Source organism: Amblyomma maculatum, chromosome 3, assembly GCF_055883805.1.
Source record: "Amblyomma maculatum isolate TAMU_Amacu chromosome 3, ASM5588380v1, whole genome shotgun sequence".
NCBI lineage: Eukaryota > Metazoa > Arthropoda > Arachnida > Ixodida > Ixodidae > Amblyomma > Amblyomma maculatum.
Genome location: NC_139346.1, coordinates 32,301,213 through 32,327,006, shown reverse-complemented (window position 1 = coordinate 32,327,006; position 25,794 = coordinate 32,301,213). Strand labels below are relative to the sequence as shown.

General features: G+C 45.8%; 1 protein-coding gene across 1 annotated transcript in view; it reads right to left on the bottom strand.

Annotated features, from left to right (window-relative positions):
* The window catches only part of LOC146194458 (neprilysin-1-like), an 81,647-nt gene that overhangs the window by 52,715 nt on the left and 3,138 nt on the right, over positions 1-25,794 (bottom strand). The window contains exons 2-4 of the mRNA XM_084596563.1: positions 18,647-18,780; positions 17,944-17,999; positions 14,676-14,855 (exon numbers count right to left, since the gene is read on the bottom strand). Of these exons, the coding sequence (XP_084452689.1) occupies positions 14,676-14,855; positions 17,944-17,999; positions 18,647-18,780 (370 nt within the window). The remainder of the gene's footprint in view (positions 1-14,675; positions 14,856-17,943; positions 18,000-18,646; positions 18,781-25,794) is intronic.

Here is a 25,794-nt window from a genome sequence, read left to right as displayed (position 1 = left end):
GAAATTAATAAATCCACCGAGCGTCCCAACCTCAACGGCAACCTCAAGACCCTGCCTCAGATAGAAGGTCATACTCGGTCACAGTATGTCATTCTTGCACAGCACCGCAAGCGGTTGGCATATATTTTAATATGCTACCATCATCCGCAGCCTGATTATAGAAGTCCAAGCACATTATCCCTTACAGGAGCCTTCAACGCGTACACATTTCCGTACCCTTCTTTACGAAAAAACAGAAACACCGTTCACCATTCACAATAATGTCAAAAACACTCGGCATACCCTCAAAATGCCTTTACAATGCCTCACAAGTGCTCTATGTCAGCGTGCCCAAAATCTTTTCGCCCTTTCCTGTGATCGTTTAGCAAGTGATTACAGCTGCCGCACTTGAAGGCTGACACCATACCTCATCGAAGGAGGCCCAGGAGGCGGCCCCTGCTTTTTTTTCGACTGTCCCTGCTATTAGCACCAGCGTTAGCTATCCTAAATGTGACACCTATTTATTATATCAATGTGAGCCGCATACCCCGCCCAGCCATGCTCCTCCTCCTAAAACACTGAAACCCTTCTATTGCATCTATTTTGACCGTACGCCTGCGCCTGAGGTTTTACTGCCAACGCGCCGGCGATGCAGTCCGCCATTGGCCACGTGACCCCGCCTATTGTGTGGGACCAACTGCTGTCTTTTGATGAGATATGTCACCATTGTGACCTCTGTTCCCTTGGATATCCCCCCGCATAAAGCAAAGCTTCGCAGAATCGCGAGATATGTGTTACCTGCTTTAGACAAGCTTTCTTCCCTCTCCTGCCCTCCACCACTTCATCCACCCAGCTACTGTTCCTCCTTAGCTTGTAACTTCTACACGGCCAGACCGAAACTTAGACGACATCACGTGTGGCTCTGCATGTAGCCTGCCCTGCACAGCACAGCGCCTGATATCAAGAACAAGGTCCTGCAGTGGACTCCGAGGGCTCCGGAAGCCTACCCGGAATCAAACCTTCCTTTCTCACTGTCCCTTCCGTTCTCGAATTAACAAATTTGACACTCGCTATTGAATAATTTTGAAAATAAAGTCTATTCTTTTCAATATTTCAAGAAGAGGCGAACTTGATTTGCCATCTGAAAATTTAAATATTCGCCAGCCAATAAACTTTAGCTCGAAAAAAGCACAAGGTTCAGAGAGGGTAAAAGGCAAGTGCAAACACAATGTTCTAACAACTGTGTTAGGGGCACTCGAGTAGTTCAGTGAATAAAGATACATTAGTAGAAATTGCCTGCATCAAGAACGGTGTTGGGTAGCTCTCATCTTCTGAAATTCGCCTATGGGAACTCTGCGTTCACGCTAGCAATTCATGCTGCAAGCGATACCGGTGCCATATTACAGCGTTAAAGTTGAAGGAACTTACAGGTGTCCTCCGGCTGGGGCACCGTCTCCAGCTCGTCCCTTGCTGCATGAAAAAGGGCACAATAAATGAGCAGAGCTCCCCTGTAGCCTGCGATAGTGTGCGCAGAATGTAGACAATGCCATGCAACTCTAATAATAAGGGCTTGGAAGTGAATCTCTGTCACGGCTGCAGGTAAAAAAAAAATTAGGATCACAGAAAGAGCAATAAAGATTCCAATATATTTTTCAACATCATGTAGTTGGCCCAGAAACTGGTGTTTGTGCGCTTGCAAGTGCGAATATAGAGCAGCGCACTTATCGCACTCAAAATAAGCCAAATATTCTCAGAGTTTGCATTATTCAAGTAGGCAACTCTGATGAACGGCAAGGTGTCTGTCACGAGCAGATAAACAATATTTTTAGGGCCCGCGCACGCACGAGATCACTAGGGTGAGAGCGGGTCAGAGAAGCTATCCGGACAACTCCGATGGAAGCGATACAGCCAGATGTCACAATATTTCATGAAACATAACATGCTTGCGTTTATGACGCTTAGCGTCTGACTCGACTCACGTCATGACGGATGTTGAGTGAGGGCCCCGCTTAATTTTGACCACGTGAGGCCCTTAAAACGCGCACTGACACCGAACAGTGCACGGGCTTCTTGCGTTCCGTCTCCATCAAAATACTGTCGTCGCCGACAAGATCGAGTCCGGGTTTCCCGGCTCCGTACTCTAGTGGGCTAACCTATGCACCGCCTTGTTTGCGTGAAAAATAATTTTCTTCAAGGTATGGCTCCAAAGGAAGAGGGGAGGAAACGAGGCCAAAGCTACAATTAAAGCGGCTGCGAGCCGAATGTCCCGTCCACATTTATAAACATCATGATACAAATTAGAATGTAATTATGATTGAGCTGGTACCTTAGGTAAAGTATTAAGGAATGCCTTTAGACCTTCAATCTTCATATGCATCTAGAGTATCTAGAAGTGAGCTCAAGCTTTGAAATTATTACTACTGAATATGAAAAAAAAAATCAATCATACGCAACTCAGGCAGCATTAGTAAGTGGAACCGCAGGCTGCAGGTGGAAGGCTTCTCATTTCATCTCTTTGGCATGGCGATTTCGTGCTACACAATTGACCTTCGTTTACCGCGTTGTATCGTGGTCAGTACGACAATAAACTACACAAAAAGAAAGGAGACCAATGCGTCTCGCATGCGACCACGGGGAATGACATTGTTACAAGACGTATTCTGGTTAATGCGGTTGCTGCTTTCTGCATGGCGTTTCGAACGTTCCCTTGAAGATATGACTCTTCTGGGCATCGAGATAGCGGTAAGTCGACTGCCTATTGCTCAAGCTTTACTCGGCCTCTTTCTCACGAGAGAAGGCAAGTGTACAATTTGCATTGCAAGCGCCCCGCACCATGTCATCACTTCCGAATATATTGGCCACACTGCCACTTCATCTAAGCCTTTTGCACACGGTATTAATTTCTATTTATAAGTTTTTTTTGGGACAGAAATATGCAAAGCGTTCTCTGCCCCGCTAACATTTGCCGTGATTCCATTGCCACGGCCGCTCGGTGGAAGTTCCATCGAGCGGCCGTGCTAGTGCTAAGCAACACAGCGGCACAGTCGCTTAGCCTAAGCAATGGCACGGCCGCTCGATGTGCGCTTCCATCGAGTGGCCGTGGCACTAGGTCATCACCGGCAGCCTTGAGGAAAAGCTAATAAAAAATATAGGTATGTGGCCGGTAGGGATACGCAAGCATGAAATGGATTTCAGGAAAAGAGTAACGCGATCTACAAACCGGTATGTTCCGAAGACCTGCTCATCTTAGACCGGCGCGCGTTCCTCCTTCCCGTTAGATGAATGGAGCGACACTAGTGTTCACCTGGCAGTCGTGCGGTCGCATTTCGTTAAACACGAGCAGAGGTGGATGTCGGGTTGGAACTGTTAAGCGATAATAAGCACTTCGTATAATAATAAGTCGCTCCTCTGTGCCATTCATGGCCGTAAAAGCAGTCTGTGCATTTTGTGACCAGAAACATTAATCTAGCGATAACCGCTTTTATTTGTAGCAAACCGTTTCCTCTCTAGACCCGGGCTCAGTGTGCACTAGAAAATATTAAGACGAAAGCCTTTAATGGCTCATCGTTGTAAGCAAACGTGTTACGCTTTCGCGGCGGCTCTGATACTTACAAGATAAATGAATAAGCCTTGTCTCCTACCGGAGAATCGAATCACCATCCCTCGCATCCCTAGCCCAGCGCTTTATTACTACGCCACGCCTTGGATCGTGAAGCGCACTTCACAATTCCCCTTGTCTACAGTGAAAATGATAGTGAGATTCCGCGAGTGACAGATACTGCGCCTTTCCTCTCCTGTATGCTAATTATAGAACGCCGGTGAACTTTAATTCGTTCAATGAAATGCTGGTTGTGTTCGACAAGGGGCGCGCGATGTACCGTCACGACAGGTCATGACGTCACAAGGCGATTCATTCATTACGAAGCTGACCCCAGCGGGCGTTCAATTCAGGCGTCCGTGCGCCCTTTCCTTTGCCGCTCCTTCGAACGCCGCACCGCACAGCAAGCAGAAGCACACCCAGATATCTACGAGACGTTAGTACAGCAGGCATCAGCGGCATTTGAAATTGATTTACAGGACAAGGCGCATTATCTACCACAATTCTCCGCGTACACATGTACCATCCAATAAAGGCATGGAGGAATGTGAAACAGTAGTCGCCCTCTTTACTCGAAGCATCATTCATCGCACATTCGCAACAAATGCGTGGAAGAATCGCCAAAGGTTCTGTAATTTTTTGACGGTGCAAATACTCCCTCCCATGTTTTTTCTTTCGGCACACATGTCGTCCTCGCACAGTTGCTTCGGAGCAATGCGAGGACTGCGCGCCTTTTCACACGAGAAAAACAAGAGGATAGCGTACAAGGTTTCAGTGCGAGACAAATATGACGTTAAGTGCGCCATAATTGACCACGAAAACGACTTAGAGGCCGGAGGTACTAGCTGGGAGTCATTTGATGACACGTTTTGCGTAGGGAAGCAGTATCATGCTATTATATTTATCGGATCACCAGGTGCAAAGAACCGTAAAGTTAATTCAACCGGTCCTAAATGAATACATATTTTAGAGCCGGATTAACTGGTCTCTTGAAGGTGTAAAGGCTACGCAAAACTAAATATAAGCTATTAATATTTCGCCTCTGAATCAGAATCGCATTCGCATTTCCTGTCAAGAAGTAACGCCTCGCTTCCCAGCCCACTTCACTGCAGCTGTTCGTAACTTGAAATGCAAGTCACACTTATTCCACGATTCGCCTGCCATATATTGCTATATGCTGTGACGTGCGCTTATATGTATGCTCATCAGTTTCTGTCTGATGCTCCAACGAAAGGCACTAAGTTATTGACATTCAGACATACTTACATATCCTTGAAGCCTGGTCCAGGGGGAACCGCGCTAGAAAGCAAAACGTACAAAATGCCTTGATTGAGGCGTCAAGGGCTCGGCCACTGCGACTGAGGAGCACAAATACTAGTAATGAGAACTGCCTTAGAATGGCCTGCCTTTGTCCAGTATATTTAAGCGTGATCATTTATAATATAAATATCTCTAAAACATGTAAGATCTCTATACTTTTGTGCACCGAGCGTATTGAATTCTTTTGTTGGTGGAATTGCCTTGACGGTGCACACGGTGCACTAGGGAACCTGGAAGCGGGAAACCTTAGAGATGTGGGCAACAAAGATATCGCTCAAAAGATGTTTCCTATGGGTAAATTTCGCTTCAGTGACCTCTCGGGAAATTGAAAAGAAATGTAGTGAGGGATCTAAAGCTTTGCAACTATACAATGGCAAGAAAAGGTATGTTCTCAGTTTTTCCAATCATGAGTTTTTCTTGGATAGCAAATGTCGCTCAGGAAAATTACCTACAAAGCGCATTGGCTTGGTCGCACGTTTGAAATTCTAACTAAAACACCCATAACGCGAACAATACTCTGGACATAAAATAAGCTCCGTCTGAGTGAAGATCAACAGGCGTTTCTTAAAATAGGCAAATTCAAATATGGCGCACATTCTTCGGTTTTCTGTAATTTTTTTCGGTGACAAATGAGTTTCTGAGCCTTTCAACAGTGGTTTCAATTGCTGCACCGCCATAATTTTATGCCGGAAATGCGAATAGGTTTACTACAACTACTTAACCAAAATTACTTTCTTCTGTACAACGTAAGCTTCTTAGGATGCCATTTGCAGCATTCATTAGAAGGTCGATAAAAAGGAATGCAAACAACGTTGTATACGCTTCAGAAACGATACGGCACATGCCGCGACTCATGCCATTGTACGCGCTCTACGGCAGCGTACGATCTGAGTATAACAATCATTAATACCGTGTTACATGCAGCTGCCGCAGGTGGATTGGAAATGAAGCGTGCTCATCATCATAATCGTGGTCATCCCCCAGCTAGGCCACATCCACTGTAGGGTGGGTGCCTCTCCGAAATTCCTCCAATGAACTGTGTGCTCTGCCAGAGGCATCCGTGTGATCCCTCTATCCGATTAATCTCGTCCGTGCACCTAGCTTTATTCCACCACCTCCAACACTTGCCTTCACGTGCCTTCACTTGGAATCTGGCCTGCCATATTTAGGGATCCATTGGTTTCCTTGCCCTGGCATAACATGATTCCGCAAGGCCGTACCTTATTAGATGCGTTAAAGGCTTCTTAAGCTCCTCTGAAGTTTTCTGGAAATCTCGTGACATATCTGCATGGTCGGCTTCAGGATGAAGCTATCTTTTATGCACTTTATTCTGGAGACTGTTGAGCCCATCAAGAACAAAAAATATGTTTGACGTTTTTACAAGCATACAAGCGTCCCATCTGCCTATGCCCATATTGCTTATGAAACTGGGCTAAAGTGGCCCTCCGTGCCCTTGAGAGAAGAGCACAATACTTTGGCCCTCAGGTTTAGTGTCAATATGGTGAATGTATTTGGAAGGGAAACCAACAAACGGCTTTTGTATGAAAACGGTTGGGTTAGTTCCGTCTACAGTGTAGTTTCGTCTATTGGGTTTCATGTCCTGAAGGAACTTAGGGTGTGAGAGGCGCCGTATAGTGGAAGACAGCGGTGATTCGTAGTACCCAAGGGTCGTTAGCTGCCCTGAAATGCACACTGCCCATAAACGCGGCCGCCGCGCCCAAGAAAACGTTGCGGACATGTACACGGAGACTCAATCCCGAACAGGCATTCATTGTCTTTCTTTGACGTTTTTATTGGAATGAATAATTATTTGGGCAACAAGGAATAGCACAAGAATAATAATTACCTCTTAAGCTATTTTCACGAAAGAAAATATCTAATGTCTTTGATTTACCAGGCTAAGCTAAATGCCACTAGGCGCACGAGCACTTTTCCCTCTTTTATCCCAGCTCGACATCCATCATTGGAATCTATACAAGCAGCGGCTCTATTCTTAATTCACATTTTGCTGGAGAGCACTATAGCGTACATGTCGGATATTCTGGATAGCCACCGAGAGTACGACGACACACACACAGGTTGTTCAAAGAAGTTTGAGCTAAGATTTTGAAAATGAAACCTACTTATGACTCTTATGAAATCACACGCATGATGTTAGAGCCAAGTCAGACTAAAATAGTAAGGTTTAAAGTCGGGCGAGTTGAATCTGGTTCATTTTGAAGGTAGCGCGAAATATGAGGACCAAGAGTAGGACTCAGAACGAGCACTTTTTCACAACCAAATTTTTCGAAAAACACGGAATACCCATCTCATGAAACTAAAACACAGGAAAACAAACGCGATAGCATCAAGTACAGGAAAAGTGTAGGGCATGATACAGCGGGGGGGGGGGGGGGGGGGCGGTGCTTACTATCTACGATAAGATGTAAAAACAAAAGCAAAAGAGCCTCATAGTCACGACAGCAAACAAGAGTTACCAAAAAAGATGAAGGAAGCGACGGGAGAGATTAGTTCCATGTGTGGTCTAGATATGCCAGTTTTTTTACGTGTTAAAGCAATCGACGGTGCGCTTATGCATGTCCCCTCTTGTCTTGATATGTAAAATGCCTCCGTGATTTCACGCTGAAGTCGGTCCTTATGGGTTGACAATATTTCTGCTTCCTCATAAAGAGGCTTACATTTTCTCTTGCACACCGGCTTACACTCCGGCTTACAATCTTGACATCCCTGGCAATGGTGAACCAAATGCGAGGACTTTGACCCTGATAGCGATTTTCGTGTTCCTTTAGCCATACATTTACACAACGTCCCGTCTGACCTATGTAGGTCGTTCCACAGGAAACTGGCAGCTCGTATACCACACCGTTTTGCAAGGAATGAACCTTGAAGCATGGCATGCTTCAGATCTTTTCTTATTTTTGTTTTGTCCCTTCCGATTCGCCATCATTGTGCCTACTAAACCACACATTTTCTTTAGCTTGTTTGGAGCGGAAAAGATTTCCTTTACACCATAGCGCTTCGCCACTTTGCTGAGATGATGCTTGTACGGCATCACCACCTTTTTCTTTTTTGCCTTATCATCAGATGCCTTCTTTGGTGCGTTACCTTTTACCCAGCGGATACGTTTATCACATGCGAACATGACTGCGCTGGCCGGATAACCTGATGCCTTTATTCTATTCACTTGTTTATGAAAACTTTTCACCATGTGGTGGATGCAAGATTTTACCTGGACTGAACGCAGACAAGAAAGAACAATTCCGTTTTTTACAGCTTTCGAGTGGCCTGAGGCGCTATGTAGTAAGGGTTTGATTGATCTCACATGATAGCGCCAACAAACATGACTGCGGTTGAAGGATAGCAGTACATCTTAAAACTTTAATTTGTCTCCGGTTGGCAACTCAAAAGTAAAAACGAGACCTTTTCCACACTCTGGGAAGACCTTTAAAATGTTCACAACGCTGTCTGTGAAGCGTGCACCTTCCACAAACACCAGGTAATCATCCACGTATCTAAATACACGGGAACACATGCCATTTAGAGTTTCTTCAAGACATCTGTCCACGCTACAGAGAAAGATGTCTACGAGAACAGTGCTACACATGAGCCAATACATACACCGAACTTCTGTATGTATGCTTTGCCTTCGCAAGCAGCATGGGTGGAGTTGAGATAAAACGAACGTAATTCAAGGAAAGACTCCAGCGGGATTCCTGCACTATTTCGGAAACTTAACTCATTTGATTCACAAATACAGTCCTTCAGACTATGCATAAGGGCTGAGTGGGGTAAAGAATAAAACAGGTCAGTAATATAAATGCTAAAGGCTCTGCAGCTGCCAAGATTAAACTTCATCAGCCCATCTACCAGTTTGTCAGAATTTGGAACTAAAATTGGGCCATTAATATGTAGGCCAGATAGAAACTTGAAAATATAGTTCGAGATGACATGTTGCCAAGTGTTCCTTTGTGACAATAACGCGGAAAGGGATCTCTGACTTCATCACCCTCTCAATTGAAACGTGGTGGTAGCGGTAAGGTACGAACGCGGGTGCCGATGATGTGGTGTCAGCGCAGGTTGAAGATCCTCAAGTGTTCCAAGTTATTCCGGAGCCCTCCGTTCTGTCAGTTCTCTCTCTCTACTATCACTCCTTCCTTACTCTTTCTGTGGACACCGCAACCGCGCCGTAAGCGAAGGGAGGAAGGTGGGAGTGAAAGTGGAAAGAGAGAAAGAGGATCCGTAGCCCTCCACTACGGCTCCTCTTTCTCTCTATCCACTTTCACTCCCACCTTCCTTCCTTCCCTTACAGCGCAGTTGCGGTGTCCACAGAAAACAAGTGAGACAGTTACTGCGCCTTTCCCTTCCTTTAAATGAATAAATGAATCACCTTCTTCTTAACGCGCGGTTTCGATGGAGGCGAAACGAAGAGGCGTACGTGTGCTGAGCAATGACAGCCAGCTGTGTCAGCGCACATTAAAGATCCCCAGGTGGTCGAAATTACTCCACAGCCCTCCACTACGGCAACTCTCACTCCCACCTTCATCCCTTCACTTACGGCGCAGTTCAAGTTTCCTCAGAAACTAGTGTGACAGATACTGCGCATTTCCCTTCCTTTGAACCAGTTATTATTACCGTGCGGTTGTTTCCTCAGTCTGACAGATACTGCGCATTTCCCTTCCTTTGAACCAGTTATTATTACCGTGCGGTTGTTTCCTCAGTCTGACAGATACTGCGCATTTCCCTTCCTTTGAACCAGTTATTATTACCGTGCGGTTGTTTCCTCAGTCTGACAGATACTGCGCATTTCCCTTCCTTTGAACCAGTTATTAATACCGTGCGGTTGTTTCCTCAGTCTGACAGATACTGCGCATTTCCCTTCCTTTGAACCAGTTATTATTACCGTGCGGTTGTTTCCTCAGTCTGACAGATACTGCGCATTTCCCTTCCTTTGAACCAGTTATTATTACCGTGCGGTTGTTTCCTCAGTCTGACAGATACTGCGCATTTCCCTTCCTTTGAACCAGTTATTATTACCGTGCGGTTGTTTCCTCAGTCTGACAGATACTGCGCATTTCCCTTCTTTTGAACCAGTTATTATTACCGTGCGGTTGTTTCCTCAGTCTGACAGATACTGCGCATTTCCCTTCCTTTGAACCAGTTATTATTACCGTGCGGTTGTTTCCTCAGTCTGACAGATACTGCGCATTTCCCTTCCTTTGAACCAGTTATTATTACCGTGCGGTTGTTTCCTCAGTCTGACAGATACTGCGCATTTCCCTTCCTTTGAACCAGTTATTATTACCGTGCGGTTGTTTCCTCAGTCTGACAGATACTGCGCATTTCCCTTCCTTTGAACCAGTTATTATTACCGTGCGGTTGTTTCCTCAGTCTGACAGATACTGCGCATTTCCCTTCCTTTGAACCAGTTATTATTACCGTGCGGTTGTTTCCTCAGTCTGACAGATACTGCGCATTTCCCTTCCTTTGAACCAGTTATTATTACCGTGCGGTTGTTTCCTCAGTCTGACAAATACTGCGCATTTCCCTTCCTTTGAACCAGTTATTATTACCGTGCGGTTGTTTCCTCAGTCTGACAGATACTGCGCATTTCCCTTCCTTTGAACCAGTTATTATTACCGTGCGGTTGTTTCCTCAGTCTGACAGATACTGCGCATTTCCCTTCTATTGAACCAGTTATTATTACCGTGCGGTTGTTTCCTCAGTCTGACAGATACTGCGCATTTCCCTTCCTTTGAACCAGTTATTATTACCGTGCGGTTGTTTCCTCAGTCTGACAGATACAGCGCATTTCCCCCGATTTGCACAGTTCGGAATTTTGTCAATAAACATATAAACCACGGCAGTTTCACACACAAGGCCGTGCTCTTTATTTTTCTACAGCATGAAATAAATTGTTACAATAAGCATGAAAACCAGGGTTATGTTTATTTCCACACAGATATCGCTCCACATTCGGTTCAGCCGCGCTCACATCCACTAGTTTTTTTTTTCTTTCAGACTTGAAGTTTTATTGGTTGCGCAGCGGTCGGCCAGCAGCTCGTATTTTCGCTGTTATGCTAGATAGTGGTTTGGCTTGGTTTCGGGGTTTAACATCTCAAAGCGACTCAGGCTGTGAGACGCCATATCAGAGGCCTCCGAAACGTTCCACCACCTGGGGTTCTTTAACGTGCGCTGACATCGCACAGTATGTGGACACCTCGCATTTCTTCACTGACCAGCGGCTGTCGCACTCTAGATTCGATCCCGAAAACTTTGATACAGCGGCCGAGCGCCCTAACCACTATGCCACAGCGGCAGAGCTCACGCTAGTTGCATCGAGGGTCCAAATACCTGCAACCGGTATATTCGCCTATGGCTTCATGTCCACAGCCACAAAGTGACAGACATTGTTCACACTTTGTTGGCTTTATTTTTCACGAACGTGAAAAAAAGGCCCATGCGAGACATATAAAGTAGGAATCAGTTCAATGAGGTCGTTAAAAGTGAAAAAACCAAAATGCGAGTTACAAAAGGCCAGTGTCAACGACACACGTTTGGCTCAGTTATCATCAGAGTAGCCTTCCATTTTTTCTCCTTAGCTCAACGTTCGCGGGACCGTTTCCAAATTAGGCAGCATGACGCACTCCCTATTAAGAGTGCGCTGCAAGCGATATTTCTCCGACTACATGCGTATGGTCCTTATTGATGAGCTTCCTCTTTTCTGGCCAGGGATGGAGACAGAGTGAGTGGTTCACTTAGCCGACGCAGACTTCACGTTTTTCGTGGCTAAGGTTGTGAGCAGCGCCCGATGTTTCCCGCCAGGCTTTAGCCCCAGGATGGCATGGCGTTTTCGAAAACGGCAAAACCAAACATGTCATAGATATTTTTTTCTATAACTGTGTCGACTCCAATGCTCAATGAAATCACAGTAATGTCGTCTCTTTTGTGAAGCGCCATAAGAACGGAAATTGGCATTTGCATACTTACGCTTGAACCGAGGCCATCGTATTAGTTGCTCAGGTTTCAGTCTGCGAAGCAGTAAGGAGTGTCAGTGTCGAACAACAATGAGTGTGCCGCGTTTAAACAGGTCCTACAAAGCACCGGATGTGAACCGGGAGCTTTCAGAGCTTTCGACTGGTAACTACGCTTGGCGAGGGTAAACGCCTACTGTGACTCATTCCTCCTGTTTTCATAATATCCCATAGCATTTCTAGTCACTAAAAGCGCCAGCGCCAGTCCCTAAAGAGAATGCCGGCCAGGTAACCCGAGCAGGGGTGTTTTCGGTCAACCCAAAGTACGGAATTGGATCCAGATCAAGGTAACCAATATGAGTCTCGATGTAAGCCCTGCCACGGCTTTTATTTTCTTTTAGCAAATACTACAGACCATTACTGTAGGCCTAAGTGGAGGGGCCAAATATATCAGTATATGTACAGCACGATTAGTAAAACGTGTAAATGCAAAGTAAAAAAATTTCAAACATAAATACAAAAATACAATGCCAAGGCAGGAGGTTAGAACCGCAATAACTAATACAGATAACCTTTCTACTCCAAGGAGAATGTAGTTAAGCAGAAGGGTTTCCTAAAACCGCATTCACCAAGAGGCCAAACTTGTACAACCACATCCAGCAGCAGCTGTCAAACGTAATAAGTGCTAACGTTTACGCAAGGTCTGCAGTTCGACTCGTGCTATACCGATGCAGCCACTGCAATTGTGTTGATAATTTCATGGAAGTACGAAGTTTATGCACGGAAATCAAACGTTGTTAATATGGGGGGCAAGGGTTTTGCAGTTTATGCTCAGTAGTCAGTATATTATAAGGCTGCATAACATTGCGGCTGTCATATTTCAAAAGGTGAATGCATATTACATGACACAAAAACTGATATATATGCAGAAATTATCTGAAGCTAATTATTATTGCCTTTACTTTCATCTTACTATGGCGTTAGCTGCTGCTTTTCGCAATGCAACTACGAAGGTCCTTCAGTTGCGCATTTCACATTGAGCTTAGAGACACCGTAATAGAGGGCGGCGCAAATTTCGATCCCGTGTGGTTCCTAACGTGGACTGGCCACGTAACTAGGTGGAGGCTTTGTCAACTGCGGGGCTGAAACTTCATTACACAGTCTTGGTATGGCTGAGGTGCGCGCCGGTTTGAGCGGGCCAGCGCTGCTGCGCCGGCTTCAGGCTGATGTGTACTCATGTTTAAGAGTTCACGCTCGGACACCATTGATCCTCTCTTACTTCGTGTTAAACACTTCATTTTGGACAACTATCACGCACAAACACATGTACAAGCCGAAGGCTTTGTTTGCCGATATCGCGGCAGCCCTTCAGCTGCTATCTCAGAAAATGCTCGTCTTCGAGGGCCGTTAACCACTGAAGGAAGGAAGAAAGCGTCAAGGTTAGAAACCGTTGTCTAACATTCTTGATTCGCGACCTATGCCTACTTTCCCACCAAGTCTATCCGACAGTTTCTTTCGCCCACTAAAACAATCGCTCAGTGCGGTAACGCTCAGTATCTATACGCTCTCTGTGCCATTTCTGCAGCAGTGCGCAGCTAAGCTGTTTGGAATGTCGACCGGACTTATACACTTCGAGGCGACGTAAAGGTAGCCGGGTACATATCTCCGACTGAAATATCGGCCATGATACGCTACCGTTCAAGCAGAAGGAAAGACCCTGTTAACATCAAAAAGAGAATGATGCGGTGCGAAAAAAAAACTTCCCGTAGTCGGCACGGTGCGCTACCCTGGGGAGCAAGAACTGATTTCGCTTAAGCCTAACGCATTCCCCTCTGAATTCTCCATTGTGACACATGAGTGTTAGGTCACGTGCGTAGCTAAAGTGAGCGCTCACCGAGGCCCGGAGAACAAATCGCTTCTGCGTACGAAGATCCGCAGGAGGCGTCGTCTAGGCAGGAGAAGAACGTGTCTGAGCAGAACGAGTCTCAGAAACTGAATGCCGGTATTGTTGCGCTCGCGCTTTGAGGCTCGTAGCTTGAGCGCGGTCTTCCTTCTCTTTCTCCGCTGCCAAGCGTTAACGTCAATCCGTGTGCTGTGCGATGTCAGCGCACATTAAAGATCCCCAGGTGGTCGAAATTACTCCGTAGCCCTCCATTACGGCTCCTCTTTCTCTCTTTCCACTTTCACTCCCACCTTCGCCCTTCCCATACGGCGCGGTCGAGGTGTCCACAGAAAACAAGTGAGACAGTTACCGCGCCTTTCCCTTCCTGTAAACGAATGAATTGCCCCGCCGGGGTGGCGCAGTGGTAAGACGCCCGACTACTGTGCCGGAGTTCCCGGGTTCGAACCCGACCTCGGTGGCTGCGTTTCGATGGAGGCGAAACGAAGAGGCGTCCGTGTGCTGTGCGATGTCAGCGCACGTTAAAGATCCCCAGGTGGTCGAAATTACTCCGTAGCCCTCCACTACGGCTCCCCTTTCTCTCTTTCCACCTTCATTCCCACCTTCCTCCCTTCCCTTACGGCGCGGTTGCGGTGTCCACAGAAAACAAGTGAGACAGTTACCGCGCCTTTCTCTTCCTATAAATAAATCAGTTAAGTTAAGCACAACATTGGTGACAGGTGACCCTAGCACCATTGAGGACAGCGTATAGAATATAGGTTGGAATAATATAACAATGCCAAAACCGATTTCATTCCATCGGTGGTGGAATGTACAGTCGTAATCGGCGAATCGGCTTATTCATGTGGGGGCTCAAACATTAAAACCAAATGGGGAATGTTTACTGTGTTTACGCTGAAGCACTCACGCGGCGTCATTTGTCTCAGGAGGCGGTCGCAGTCGCGCTTGCGGCTGCGGAGGAGGCGAGACGCGGAGACGCTGGCAGATGTGAGGCTCTTGTTCGGCGTGGGCACTGAAGCGCATTCGAATCGCGTTGGAGTTTCCGATTAGTGGCGGAGTATGCTTTTTTACGCTGGCCGTGGCCAGACTGAACATAGGTTTGCAAAAAAGAAGAAAGAACACATGCTTAAGGAGCCGAAAATAATTAGGTTTGACTAACGCGCGCATATAACACCAAGAAAAGGGGTACGGCTTCGCTAACAAGTTGTGTGTGTCAACGTATGCTTCTTTGAGATTTCCTTTTAGCTTTGGAACGAAAGGAAGACGGGCAATAGCTCGGCAATCAGCAATACAACGCTGGTCCCTTCCCACCTTTCACCGCGCACACGGCGGAAGGAAACGTTGGACATTCGCCTTTCTATATGCGGGTGCATTTTGTTGCTAAATTAGCTAACTCTCAGAGCGTAAGAATAATATGGTTCTGATTGTATGCTTGAATAATACAGCGTGAGACCACCGATTTCGGCCTCTTCGACTATCTCTAGACGAAGCCCAAACAGGTCCGGGGATCACAAAGGCCGCATATTATAGTGAATTCGCGTCAAGCAAAAAAGAATACGCGAATAAAATAGTTTTGCTAAAAAAAAAATAATGCTCTCAGTGACCACCGTCGACGGCGTGCATGCAAGAGTGCAGCAGATATCGCGAATAGCAGATGACATGTGGATGAGATCTCATTCTGACGTTAGCGGCTAATGGTTGCCAGACAAGAAAGCTGTTGTTGATATTAATGATAAAAATTCATTGTAAAACTATCTACTGAACCGAATCAGTTCAAATTTCGAGGATATATAATTTAACGTGTGTGGAGTGAAACGTAATAATCAGTTTATGCTCAAATGTTAGCTGGCTGGACCCCTTTAAAGACTGTTGTCCTACAATATTTTCAATAAACGCGAACATCGAGGGCACATGCATGCGCTCACAAACTTCACGGGGCAAATGCACACATAACGCACATACATTCATGTTCAACATGAGCGTCACGAACTCAAATAACAGTTTTCACCACATAACACCGTGACAGGCTACCAATAAACATGACACTTGAACTCCAGATATATCAACGTATGCCGCTATTCGGCAACACTGTGTCGCACTCTCTCGACGAGAGGCGCACAAACTCAACCAAGAAAGGTTTCAAGTACAGATCACTTAACTTTGATTCACCCTACATGCGCCATGTGGCAGCATACAATATATACCATACTACGTTTTCACAGTTTGCCCTTTGTAGATTTCAGAACACGTAATTCAGGTTTCCGCACCATTTTCCAAACCGCTTACGTCGTCAATGTGCGAAACACCTCTTACTGTCGGGAATTCTGTTTTAGTTCCAGAATTTATCATTTGGGGTACTTCCACGTTCCTAGATCTGGCTGCTCAGAATTCCTTAACGCATGATTGTGAGTCTTTTTGTTTATTTGAGGAGTTTGCCATCAGGCGCAGGGAAAAGCGAGCGGGGAGTAGGAGGAAACTAGAAGAGTACAAACAGGTCTCCCTTAAATAATCACACAAGTTGCCGATAAACTGATTGTTCAGCGTCCACTTCCTAGAATCACATTCACGGTCCCACCGTAGGCCTACCTTCCGTAGGTAGCACTGTCTCACGGATGCCGTAGCTGCGCAGGTCCACAATAGATGCTCCACATCGCACAGTTCCGGTGAAGCACCACAATGCGGGAATTTCTTTGGTTACCTTTAAGCGTTCGGCACGCCACCGATGACGCACAGAAGAGGTCAGAGCCGCTCCTGCCTGAATCCGGCGCCCAGATGCCTCCTCCTCCCGAGTGAGATTACAGGGGAGAGGATACGAACACCGATGAATTAGAGCACATGTTCGCTAGCGCAAAGATTCCTTCTCGGCAACATGGGACATGAGCGGGTCTGCGGAAGAGGGTAGGGTGGCGGGATGTCTGATGTGTCAAGGTGGGTCATTTTATCCACATGGATATTACGTAGATCGTGAGCATGGCCGCGAATCCAGTGTATACGCACAGGACAGGGATATTTTTTACAGAGCTGGTGAATGGATTGTGTAATTTTGGATGTGCGTCGAACAGCCTTAAGCTGCGCAAGGGCGGCTAGGGATTCAGTGTAAATGTGAACAGTATAAAATGTGGGTTCGAGTGGGAGAGAACTAATTGCGTTGTGTATCGCCTGAAGCTCCAATGCAGGGGGGGGTGCATGTATGCACGCCATACGTTGCGCGAGAGCTAAGATAATATAGGAGAGACTGTACAAAGCGGTAACTACCTGCAGAGCTATGAGTGATGCATCGGTGTATATTATGCACCCTGGAGGCAAATGCGCGGCTGATATCAGCGGTGAAGCAGTGGAGCGGTTGTCTGTGAGTTGACAGTACGACCAAGGAGGAAGAGTGTGTAAGTGATGGAGCTGAAGCGAGATTTTCAGTGCTCTGCTTGCCTCACGTTGATCAATGAGTTCAGCTAATGTATTAAGTTGAGCATACTCTTGCAGAACGGGTATGGGTGTAAGACGAGGGAGATATAGGTTATGGCGTACATGGCTTCGCGATTCTTCAAGGGAGTCCCATTGACAACGGGTGAGGCGCTGAAATTGTGCCTGGCACACTATCCGCTGCTGAAGGATGAAGCGCACGAGCCGACAAGCAGTATCAGAACGCGCTCCACCTGAGCGCATAGCTATACGACGAATCAGACTAAGTGTAGCGTGAGCCGATTTACGGGTAGCGTTTAGCCAAGATGTTCCCAGATGTATGAAGAAGAAGACCTAGCACACGAACACATTCTACTTGACGAATTTGATAATTATCCACCGTAAAAGTGAAAGGGGCTGCTTTCCGCAAGCCAGAGTTGTTTCCGATGGGAATAAAACATGATTGATTACACGATATGGACAGACCCAAAGCGGGGAGTTGAGGTGTTAAAGCATCCAGCGCGTGCTGGAGCGCCGACTGTTGTACAACACATCTAGATGACAGGACTACAAGGTCACATCGTCGGCATATGCAAGAACGCGTACAGAAGGCATGTTTTGTAGGGCTCAGTCGAGAGGAATAAAAACCACGTTAAATATTGTGGGGGCTAGGACGGAGCCCTGGGGCACCCCCCGGTTGGAGGTAAAGGGACCAAAAGGCTTCCCATGGACACGAATACTAAAGGGTCTGTGAGTCACTTTGCAGATCACAAAACCAATGGGTGACGATAGATGCACCTACAACCAGTAGCGCCGACAGATACACGGGAACCTGCGCCAACGCGCACAGATCCACAAAAAGAACCACTGTAGCGGTACTCAACCCTAGGTACCGGTATTCCTTCCGCCGAAGGTTGAGTATTGCCAATAATGCACCCATACGTAGGAGACACACTTTTGCGACCAGCATCAACGATGGCCTAGGCGTTCTTGACTCAATTTCCTGTTTCATCCCTTTTATTTGGGCTTCTTCATGCGGTGCTTTTGTTTCATCCTTCCTATTTCGGGGATTTTCTTCAGACTTCACAGGGCTTCGCTTTCCTCGCTCTCGCGTTTTCTTTTTATGCTGATCGCAGCGCACAGGCGAAGGAGGTTGATCAGGGTCCTCAGAAAAGTTAGCCCTTTGATGGGGCAGAATACTAGATTATAAATAGGGCATTCTATGCAGAGCGCTGTCAGTTGTCCAATGTAATATTGAGTCTGCACGTCAAATTTAGCCTCTGGTAGCAGCTGAACTGAGCCGTCAATTAGCCTCACAGAGCTTTTCTCACAAGTCAGATCACTCTCTTGAATAAACCTTCGTTTAGCGATAACGACACTGATACCGGTGTCTCGCAGCGCGCAAACTGATTTGCCTCCTATCTTCTTCCTCAAAACCGGCATCCAATTTATCGCAGATCCAGGCTGCGCATGAACTACGGCGTTCACAACACGGACGTTCTTGCCCTTCTTCGGATCTACAACCTTCTCGGCCTCTGCTTCCTCTAGGCTGTGCACCACGTGGACTTTCTGGCTGTTCTTCAGCTCCACGATGCCATCAGCATCCTCTTCCTCTAGGCGAAATTCCGACTCCCACAGAGCTCTTGCGTATGCCGCCTGGGGAGCTGCGCTGTCAGCGTCGCGACACGATACCGCTTTGGGGCCCTTTTTTCCACACTTCCAACGTGTAAATGGATTGTTGGTCGTGAGTTGGCGGCAGATACGGGCAATAACCTGGTTGGTTGCAGAGGTACCACGTCGAGGAATATTTACGCTAGTTTGCGCCGACCAGAATTCGTGATTTCGAGTTTCCGGAAATAACATTCTTGCTGAAATATTCACCGCCCTGCTCTGCCGAATAGTGGTCTGTGAGATACATCATTTCGTTCAAGGTATGAGCCTTCCTTTCTTTTAAATAAAGTGACAGAACAGCGTTACAGCTGCTCAGGAATTGTTGCTTTGAAGATCTCGCAAAGTGGGTCATATTCTGGTTTAATATTTGACAGTTCAGTCCAGCAGTCAAAATAATGACTCACTCCCTCAGCATACTACGTTGCCGTTTCAACGTCCGTAGGCTTTCTAGTCCTGAATTTTTTACGAAACCCATCCGCAGTGAGTCTAAAATGTTTAAGCAAGGCAGCTTTCACTTTGTTATAGCTGGCTGCATCCCCAGGAGGAAGCCGTCCAAACAAGGTTAGTGCTTCGCCGCTGAGGCATGTACTCAACATGGTGGCACGCTCACTGTATTTCCGTTTTGTGTTTTAGGCGACCCTTTCGAAGCGCGAGAGGAATGCGTCAAGATCGTCTTTTCTCTCGTCGTATTTCGGAAGCAATTTACTTGCGTCTACTTGCAAGCTGCGGTTCTTCACTGGGTCTATGCACTTCAGCTAAACCGTTGTTGTTCCCTGAACTTTGGAGCATGAAGTTTCATAGTAAGTAATTGTTTCCCGCTTAAATTCCTCTTCTCGCTCATTTCGAGCTCTCCCTCTCTTTCCTTTCCTGCTCTCCCTCTCTCTTTTTCGTCCTCCGCTTCCTTTCGAGCCCTCTCCCGTTCTTGTTCTGCTCTTTCTATTTCTTCGTTTTCTCTCTCTCCTCTTTTTCTCCCTGGCTAACCCATTTTTGCAGTTCGGCACCGGACAACCCCAGCTGGGTGCCAGACTGAATCAGCTCTTTCAGATTCATATCTAAAGCGCGAACCGTTTGGGTGTCGCCTAAAGTTTGCTTAGCGAACTTCGCCTAACCATTTCCGCGAGGCACCACCTTTGCTATCGCTCTGCGGCTACACAGTTTACGACCTGTTCGTAAACTCTTCCAAGTCGCTCTCCGTCCCCTGAGCTTGATTGCAACAAACGTCCTGTCGGGGACGACAGCATAATTGTCAGCCGTTAACAATTATGCGTTGTTAACAATGCGCCATATGATAGTGCGTACACACTCCCAGACACTATTAGAGTGAATGGGGGTAGCCGTCCTGGTCTCAAAGGAGATGCCCTCGACTTGCGCAGCAAGGTCAGCCGGAAGTCAGCCACCTCGTAGTAACAAAAGGGGGGGGGGGCGTTTGGTGCCAAACTTTCGCGAATTCAAGCCAGATTAAAGGTCGGAGTCAGAAGTAACAAACTAAACAAACTTTAATCACAGCGAGAGAAGATACAGAGAAATTCACACGAACACTAATGCATTGTCTAGGTTGACAGAAAGGCAATGCTAAGCATGCAGCTGAAGAAGCATTCAATAACATAGGGGCTTTACAACACGGAAAAATACACGAGATAGTCAAATAAATCAATACCAAATTGTTCACTGGGCACTTTTGCAGACCGACGCCTGGAGAGTCCCGACGTGGCCGCCATGTAAGACGAGCGCCACTCCCTTGCAGATCTGTAGGCTTGCCAGCAGCGGTTGACCCGGGAGTCGAAAAGTAACACTTGCGTACACGCCGCAATACTAGCTTTAACACAGACTGGCTCACACAACCCAGGCAGCACATTTCATCGGCCCAATAATGAGGATTGATTGGGGATTACTGGCCCACAAGTGGCCCAATGGTGCCGTTGAGCTACCGAAAATGTGCAGCCACGCTATACCATAATTATTATTGGCCCAGTGAACTTCACCCATATCCGTTATTGGCATTCAACCGGCTAAGAGCGGTCAATAATGCCCATTCATATTGAACAGTTTGCCATTATTGTATACACAATGAGGCAGCCTGGTCATTATTGGCCAACCAGCTGCAATTGTTTGCCAATATCTTCCACACCATGGTATAACCTGGTAAATATTGTCCGGTCAATAACAACGGCTTCTCAATATTGAATATATCTAGGCATACAGTGGTCAATAATGTCCAACCAACTTTAGTGGCTTCCTAACATTGTAATATCTTGGTTTCTAGTGGTCGATATTGTCTAATGAGCCTTGATGGCTGACCAGCATTGCACATATCATGGCATAGCTTGGCTAATGTTGTCCGGCCATTATGGTTGCCTCGTCAACATTGAATATATCTTGGCATACATTGGTCAATATTGCCCCACCAGCTTTGGTGGCATCCTAACATTGTATATATCTTGGATTATAGCGGTAAATATTGCCTAATGAGGTCTGATGGCTGGCCAGCATTGCACATATAATGGCATAAATAAGTTAATATTGTCCGGCCATTATGGTTGTCTTGTCAGCAATAAATAAATCATGGCATATATTGGTCAATAGTGACCCGCCTGTCATGGCGGCCTGCCAACAATGTATACATATGCATTATATTGTTCAATATTGTTCGATGGACTGTGATGGCTAACCAGCATTGCACCCTAATGGCATAGGTTGGGCAATAATGTTCTGCCAATATGGATGGCTTGTCAACATTGCATATATCTTGACATAGATTGGTCAATATTGTCCCATCAGCTTTGATGGCATCCCATCATTCTATATATCATGGTTTCTAGTGGTCGATATTGTCTAACGAGCTTTGATGGCTGGCCACCTTTGCACATTTCAGGCTGCGGCGGCGCTAAAAAGCAGTAGAAGCAGCTCTGACCGACAGAGACATTTCTAATGCTTGCATCTCAATATGACAGTGTGTTGGGGCTAATTTCGTCGCAACTAAATTTTTCGCTGGCCCGGACGTCAGTTTACGTTCAACTGTAGAAGGTATTCATATGCCATACGTAATTTGGGCCACCATATATATAATGTTTATTGGGATTAATGTATAGATTGTCCTAAAATTGTTTGACTGAGCTGACCAGACAAAATGAACAGAAGTGCCCATCAAGGAAAATGTAGAATATATTTTTCTGAATACATTTTTCGTGATTCGCTATTTGTTGTGGATGACCTGCGATTATACTTGACAATTTTGGTAGAGAACTCTTTTATTTACGACTTTAGGCACGATTAATTGTTATGTAAAATTCTGCATATAATATCTTCGAGACAATTCCTTCAGACTAGAGGCCCGGATGTCGATCACGCGTGGACGTAGCTAACACCGATAGTGTTCCAAACTTAGCCAAGTGTTGAAAAAATTCTGACAGCACGAGGAATCTACACTGCTGAAATTAGCGAAGGCGAGATTAATGCTACTGCATACGGTGCATTACGTATCATTATCGTTATCAACTAAACGAAGCGTCATTACCATTGATTCTGTCATCATTGTCATTATCACTAATTGCAGCATCATTCTCGTCGCTATCCTCACGGTAGACAATGAGAATTACGTATGGTGCTAGTTTCGCGATCCAGGGTTTAGCGCAGTTGGTTAAAGAGTTAACTAGGCTAGGAATTCGATTCCCGGTGGAGACGATTTGTTTTTCTGATCTCGTCAAATCAGGATGACTGAAAGTGATTGACACATCAATGCACAGATCCGATGCACAGATATATCCATGCACAGATCTCGAACACATCTCGCGCACAACTCTCGCGCACGGGATTTCGTTCCATGGGCCTATTTATACGCATACGAGTACAAGCATACGTGCACGCTCGAGCACACATCTGATCTGACAAGCAAATATTTAATAGATGCGTGTCCGCGAAAAAAATCCTGCGCAGTCAAGAAACGCAAGGTACTCAAATGCAAAGAACGCAACAGAACGTGTGTGTCGCTTGAACAAACACCAGGGGTTACGTTTGGATAGTAAACGCAGAAACGATCGAATATATCCGGTGAATCCACGTTCGTGTATGATTGGAAACACGCACGCGTAGCATCATTATTTCCGCCTTTTTTTACGTAATGGAAAGAAACCCAACATGTTCAAGCTAAGCAGAGGTGGGAGAGATCGATCGCGCTAGCCAATCAAACACGCACTGCATGATTCGCCATTACCCTAGCTGTTTCCGGCATTCAGCATAAGCACCGACTATACCACGCCTCAGTACTAGCTATTCTTATAGACAGATATGTTGGGCTGCTTTCAGGGCCTTCGAGTTCTAATATCTACTAAACACAAATTTGTACTGTACTCTTTTGCGCTCTGCTATGGGCTTCAGCAACAGACAAAGACTGAACGACTTTTACCATCGGTGCAGCAGCGCGTAAAATATTTCAGCTCAAAGAAAAAATACAAGAAACATATATTCTACGTTATGTCTAGCTAATTCACTTGACAAGAAAACAAATCTGAACTGTCCTGGAATGGTTCGTATTCTAATGCGACGTAAATCGCACACTCCCAAAAAGTAGTGTACATGTAAAAGATAATAAAAAAAAAATCAACAGTACTGCATGAGGCGAGGCAAACGAAAAGAAAGAATAAAAATTGAAAACAAATACCTACAGTGTAATGAATGCGCGCACATGTGTCGCCAGCATATATGGTAACAAAATTGAAATTGCATAATAACGATGTCCTTTACGGAAGTTATTTTTGTTCGAAAGCTGTAATATATGGCTCATAATGATGCATTTGACCACAGCGTTTGACAGCGCTCTCCTAAGCATTGTTCAGAAACTATTTTTCAAACATTCATTGCCTTATTATCCAACCATATAATCACCGCACCGAAGGCGTTTCCCTTCAGAGAACTAAATAATTCTATCCCATCATGTCAACCAGGCAGCTAAATGCAATTCATATATATAAAAGTAATGCGAGTGCGTTACTTCAGCAGTTGTGAAGCATTTTTAGAGAACACCACTCTCGAAGAATTTAACACATGATTGAGAATTAGGGTTCCTTTGTGAAATATTCTGCCGCTTTCACAAGCGCTGCTTCCGCGGGCTGAAAGATGATTATACCGCGCTTTTTTCTGAGGAGAACCTTGTCCCAAGTTCGTAGATATAGTTTCAATGTTGACCCTTGCTTTCTTTCTCTTTTTTCTTTACTGCAAATTTAGTTCTTCAGATCTTAGCTCGTCGAGTATTTTGTATTTCTTGATATGCCCACGCTTAGTTCTACGCGGATTTTTTCTTGCTCTAAATGTCCACCTGATTTGAAAAAAAAAATAAAAATGAATAACATGGGAATTTTTAACCTTGAAGTACTCGTAGTTATGGTCGTTTTCGCTTTTCTTTTCCTTAATAGGAATGCAGCAAGTATACGGGCTGTTGCATCGCTCAGTTGCGCGTGATGACGTTTCAAGAGTACTCCGTCATGAACAGCGACCTGTGTGCCATCTTTAATAAAAAAAAAATGTCCATTTGTTCGAATCGAGGACGATTCCGTGAAAACTGAAGATTGTTTTACGTATGTGATTAATATTTGAAACTATGAGGTAAAACGTATTTTGTATTAACAAAAAAAAATATAGCGAAATTATCATTCCACTGAAAATGTTACCGAGCCAACAGTCGAGGCGACCAAAGAGCTCCGAACGCACTCCTCGTTGTTTTAGCGAAGCCAAGGGCAAAACTGTGCGCATTCCTCCTCACACGCTTGGCGCAAAGAACATATGGTTTCCATTCTCTCGTCCTTTTGTCGCCTCTCCGCCCGAGGGCCTTGGCTAAAGCAATTCTCAAAACCGCTTTCAACTTCCCGTCTTGTAGCCTTTTCTCCCCGTAAAGCAGTCATCGCGGAAGGGCAGCGACCTTCACTGCCCTCTCTTTCCTCCCGGCTAGGCATGCGTTGCAATGCCCCCCACTCTACTCCCCCTCACTCTTCCCTTCCTTCCCGCCAACTTTCCTGACCGGCAGCCTTCTGGGCTCACGTGGTCCTGCGGGACCTCTTTCATTTCTCGCCCCCTTTCGAGCTTTATGCCTACTCTTTCGACAGATCTCAAGCAAAAAAAGAAAAAAAAAAAGAGGGAGAGAAAACACAACCATCCTTCTGCCCCCTTCCAACCGTGCCTCAAAACTCGACACAAGCCGCTGATTCAGAGGCGTCTGGTCGGCCACACAATCCCCACCCGCTCGAGCTGCTCGAGCTCCCGCAGCTTTGGACAGCAGAACCGAAAAACCAAGTTAAAAAAGAAGCTTGGGCATGTTGGTAATTCATTGTGTAGAACAGCGCGAAAAACACGACAGGGACGAACGAAGACAACAAGACGAGCGCTGTCTTGTTGTCTTCGTTCGTCCCTGTCGTGTTTTTCGCGCTGTTCTACACAACGAAAAACCAAGCCTTGTGAAAGTTCCGATTCGTTTTACAGGCCATGCCTGAAAGAGGATATTTGTGAGTACCACCAGCATTTTAAGTTGTTTGTTCATAACTGAGCTCTCTGAGATTATTTCTTGCTTTGTCTCCTTGTAAGATCGCTACTTTTTCTTACCAGGTGTATAAAGCATCAGATCCCTGGGATGTACTTTGCGTGGCAGCATTCATTTTGGATTGTTGCAACTGAGGTCTGCAAATCTGCGCTAGCCGTATGGTAAGATACTTTTTTTTGCATTATTTGGTGCAGTATGTTGTCAGCCTTGATCATCATGTCAATAACCAATATGCTTGCGAGTACGGAAAGTCATTTATTTCGACCGCACCACGCTAGTCAGTTCTGAACTGTATTTTCAGCGCACTATTTCGTATGCATAAACTCTCGTCATAATTACAATATTTACGGCGCAGAGGTGGCCAATTTGTATTGCAAAAGAAAAACGTGGTCCTGTAAAACATGACGCGTGTTTTGTGTGATTTTCAGGT